The following is a 4,329-nucleotide window of genomic DNA, read 5'->3' as shown; positions in this document are numbered from 1 at the left end:
TCCTAGCTTCTTCAAGAATTCAAAACCCAAACCAAAAACCTAGCCTCTTCAACGAATTTGTCGCCGCCGTCCGTCGTTGTAGGCGCCTCCGCTGCCTCTTCCTTTTTCCTGCCCCAAACCCAACCCCTAGCTCAGCACGTCGTTGTCGCGTCGTCTTTTAGCTTCGCTGTTCAAGGCTTCGAGTTCGAGCTGCTCGCCGTGGTGTTGTCGTCTTGTCTTCGTCGTCTTGCTGTTGTCGTCTTGCTCTCAGTCGAAGGTTAGTGGCCCTGTTTAGTGATTTCTTTTTATGTTTTGTTGAGTCTATGTTAAAATTTGAATGTCTGATAATTAGTGATTTTTGAATTTAAAATTAAGTAAATCATTGATTTTGTGTTGTTGAAATGAATTTGTTATGCTGCTGGCTTGCTGCTGCTATTCTTTAATTTTTGAGTATGATGTTTTTGAATTTTTTAGCATGATGTTTTTAAATTTTTAAGTATGATGTTTGCTATTGGAATTGAGTCTGTTGTTTCACTGCCTGATGGGATAGTAAGATATGATCTAGAATTATGACAGTACAAATTTCTAATTCTAATGACTATTAACTAAGTATGCATGCCTCAATGATAGTGAACCTTTAATTTCTTTAATCTATCAAGAAATTCACTAGGAACTAAATCAATGAAGTTGTTATTCTCTAAATTTTTGCTAAAATAAAAATATAGCTACAGCAATCCTTTTTTCTTTTATAACTAATTAAATTGTACTTATCATCTAAATAGGGGATTAACATATAAAAATTTTAGTGATTGCAGCTGAATTAGAAAAATAAGGTATAGATTCACTTAAGTTATTATTTGATTAATCACTATTATATCAACTTGAAAGTAATTGTGTGCAAAGTTTGAATGTCGCTAATTTTACATTATCAAGTTTGAACTTGTTATTTTAATTTACTGATTATTGATTTTGAATGTATTGTGATTATTGTTTAGTGATGTGTTGTTGAATTATTGTGTTTATTTTATCGTTTTGTGATTTAATTTTTACTCAGATTGTGACTGTCTTGGTGATTTATTAATTTCAGTTATGGGTAATAGTATGAATCAAGAAACATTCGCTGATAATAATACATCTGTAGATAATAATTTGGCTGCTAATATTTTCATTTCGAACGATACGACTAATCTTAATGTAGGAAAAGATGAATAATTGGTCATGGTTATAACAGAAGCAATTAAAAATGTATAATTTATTTATTCAAACTTTAATTTTTAGGGTTAGTTCATAGTTTAGTTATGATTAAATTAAAAATGTATGATTTTTTTAGCCAGGGAAATACAATTTTAAGTTTTTTGCACAAAATCAAAAATAAACAAAATAAAATTAAAGCCTTTCTCTTAATTATTGTATTTTTATTTCTTATTGCTTGTTCTGAATTTTGGTTATAATTTGATCTATTTGGAGACAGAAAAACAACTTTCAATTTAACGAAGTTATCATTACTTTCGACCATAAATGAAGAAGGAGAAGTATCTTAGATAAATTTTCTAACAACATTCCGTTATTTGTCATCAAACTTAAAAACTTTGGACTATGATTTTTTAGAGTATTTTATTTATAATTATGTTTTAGAATATATATTTATAATTTATTTACTTTTTATTATAAAACGAATTTTTTTATTAGATCACAGATAAATTAATTAGATCAATAAATTAATAAATTTATGATTAGAGCAGTTCGACGATCCGATTTTCACAATTTTCAAGACAACTACAATTGTAATCCAAAGATTTTCAGCTCCCCCACTTGATGCCTTGACGGATGGCCTCCTTAACCAAATCCATCCACTTGCCTTTAATTAAATGACTTTATGTTAAATCATATCATTATTGGATGGAATTCAACATTAAAATATACTTAAAAAGTTTGTTAATTGCACGCCACTCATCCTTAATTAGTGCTAACATTAGCTTTAATTTGCTTTCACCATTGATATAACGAATCAATGAAGAACCAGTTTTGTGCAGTGTTGCACACTGTAGCATAGGATCATGCATGTAGGCATATATCCATGCAACACCTGTTAGCTTTAGAATGGCCAAGAAAGTGAGGTGGCTCCACCTCAGCAATCATCCCATCAAAGCACCATCCCCATCACATGGATCCCATTTAATATTTTATGGATAAATATTCAATCCGTGTCCTCTTTAATTTCACAAAAGATCAAGTAAAACTATGAGGTTTCTTTTTTAATCTAAAACGATGTATTTTTTATAAATAATAAAAGCTTTCTAATTCTTCAACACGGTGAAAAATAATTATTTGAATAGCGTTGTTATATTATTATTTGTTGCATAGTGATTTGAGAAGGACTGGATGGGTAATTTTTACCTTCGTCACTAAGCTTAAAATCCAATCCCTTTCAGGGCCCCACGGAAGACGTCACCTAACTCCAAAAGAAATGAAAGTGACACTCCAACCCCACCATAGTGCCGCCTGACTCAAAAGCTATTACCATGCAGCAGTACAAATACGGTTTTATGACGAAAATGCCCCTCGTATACGTAGTTAATTACATGCCTCAAAAAACCATAAATATGCGTCTTCTACGCAGCTATTCTTCCCTTTTCTCCCTCTTTCCTCCTTCTCTTTAGTTTTAGAAGCAGCCATGCTCTCTGCTATCTCTGCCTCCGACGCTTTGCTCGGAAACCCCTTTGCCTCATCAGCGTTCGACGGCGGTTTTCCGCCGTGGGACTGCACTGACTTTTTCTTTGCCGCCATTAACACTTCGAGCTCCGGTTCAGATGATCCCAACGAAAACAATGCAAAAGAAAAACCCGGTTCGGAGGCCGTTATGAACGAGCGGAAACGTCGGAGAAAGATATCGAACCGGGAATCGGCCAGGAGGTCACGGATGCGGAAGCAGAGACACCTAGAGAACCTGCGGAACCAGTTGAAGGCGTCTAGAGTGGAAAACCGGGAACTGAACAACCGGTTGCAATTGATGGTTCATCATTTTAACCGCGTGCGAACCGAAAACGATTGGTTACGGTCTGAGAGAACCCTGTTACGCCAGAAACTGTCGTACATGACTCAAATTTTGTTATTCCAACAACTTCAACAACCCTCCCTCTCTTCCTCTGCATGGCCATGCAATAATGTCACGCCGCAATAACCCCTAGCTAGCTTTATCACGATAATTAGCTACCACGCGTTAATTAATGATCATAATATTGGCTCCGTTAATTAAACATATTTTAATTAAGCTAAGTTTAATAACTTGTCTTAATTTGCCTGCGTAAAGGAGGTAATTCATGTACGGTACTATGGTGGGTGGTTGTTTCCGGTGCTTTTTTTTCCTGAAACGGGAAGGGTTTTGGAAAAATATTGTTCTCATTTCTCTAAATTTTCCTTCTTTTTTTTCGCCTTCTTTTGTTCCGAAAACCCGAAGGGTTATAAAATTATTATGTAAAATATTATCATTATTAATAATTAGTGCTTCTGCATGCAGCTGGTTTGTATATTTCTTTTTCTGGTTTACTTTGTTGCTAAAATATTAACTAGTAATAATCTTGTAATTCATCATGCAACCAAAAACGTAAGGCTGCAATGCTGCGGATATATACCACGGTAATAACTTTCCTAGAGAGTATGAATATAAAAACATAAAATGGTAACATTATTTTTCTAATTTTATTTTTTTTTATTTAAACTGATAAGAAAAAGTATAAGGTACTAACATATTATTTGTCAACTTATTATCAACAATAATTAATTATTATATTTTAAATACATATATAAAGAGACACATCCAAAAAATATATATATAAAGACACTTCGATTAAACACAGTCATAAAAAATATTTTTATTAGACACATCTACAAAAACACTTCCATTAAATATAGTTATAAATAAAAATCGATAGAAATTAACAGAAATGTTATTGGTAACATAGCAGAATTGAACTGATAATAGCTAACTTTTTATATATACTTAAATGTATTGGTCTCGTATCATTTCTCTAAAACTAAACCGAAAATTTCAGAATTTTACAATTATCATAACACACATAGTAATTTAAAATTATTTATTTTCATATACGTCGACAACAAATCATATATCAATAATCCGGCCGCATAGTGCCCTATGGGTACCAGTAGGACTTACAATCAAATAATTAAATTTTAAATGACAAATTATGTCTTTTACTTTAATTATCATCTTATATATGCATGTCGTTGATTACTTTATTAGGTGGCAAATAGTAGATGCCAACATTGCTAGTCAAGCAACGGTCAATCAAACATTTAGTTAATGCCAAAATGCTTTCTATTCTCCTATTA

At 32.6% G+C, this 4,329-nt stretch overlaps 1 protein-coding gene across 1 annotated transcript; it reads left to right on the top strand.

Annotated features, from left to right (window-relative positions):
* Window positions 1-2,615: 2,615 nt before the first annotated feature.
* Window positions 2,616-3,508, top strand: LOC107487561 (basic leucine zipper 43). The gene has a single exon (XM_016108216.3). It carries the CDS (start codon window positions 2,654-2,656, stop codon window positions 3,158-3,160), a length of 507 nt encoding a protein of 168 aa, XP_015963702.1. The 5' UTR covers window positions 2,616-2,653; the 3' UTR covers window positions 3,161-3,508.
* Window positions 3,509-4,329: the final 821 nt, after the last annotated feature.

The sequence above is a fragment of the Arachis duranensis genome, chromosome 5 (assembly GCF_000817695.3).
Source record: "Arachis duranensis cultivar V14167 chromosome 5, aradu.V14167.gnm2.J7QH, whole genome shotgun sequence".
NCBI classification, from domain to species: Eukaryota; Viridiplantae; Streptophyta; class Magnoliopsida; order Fabales; family Fabaceae; genus Arachis; species Arachis duranensis.
This window is presented reverse-complemented; position numbering and strand designations above follow the sequence as displayed.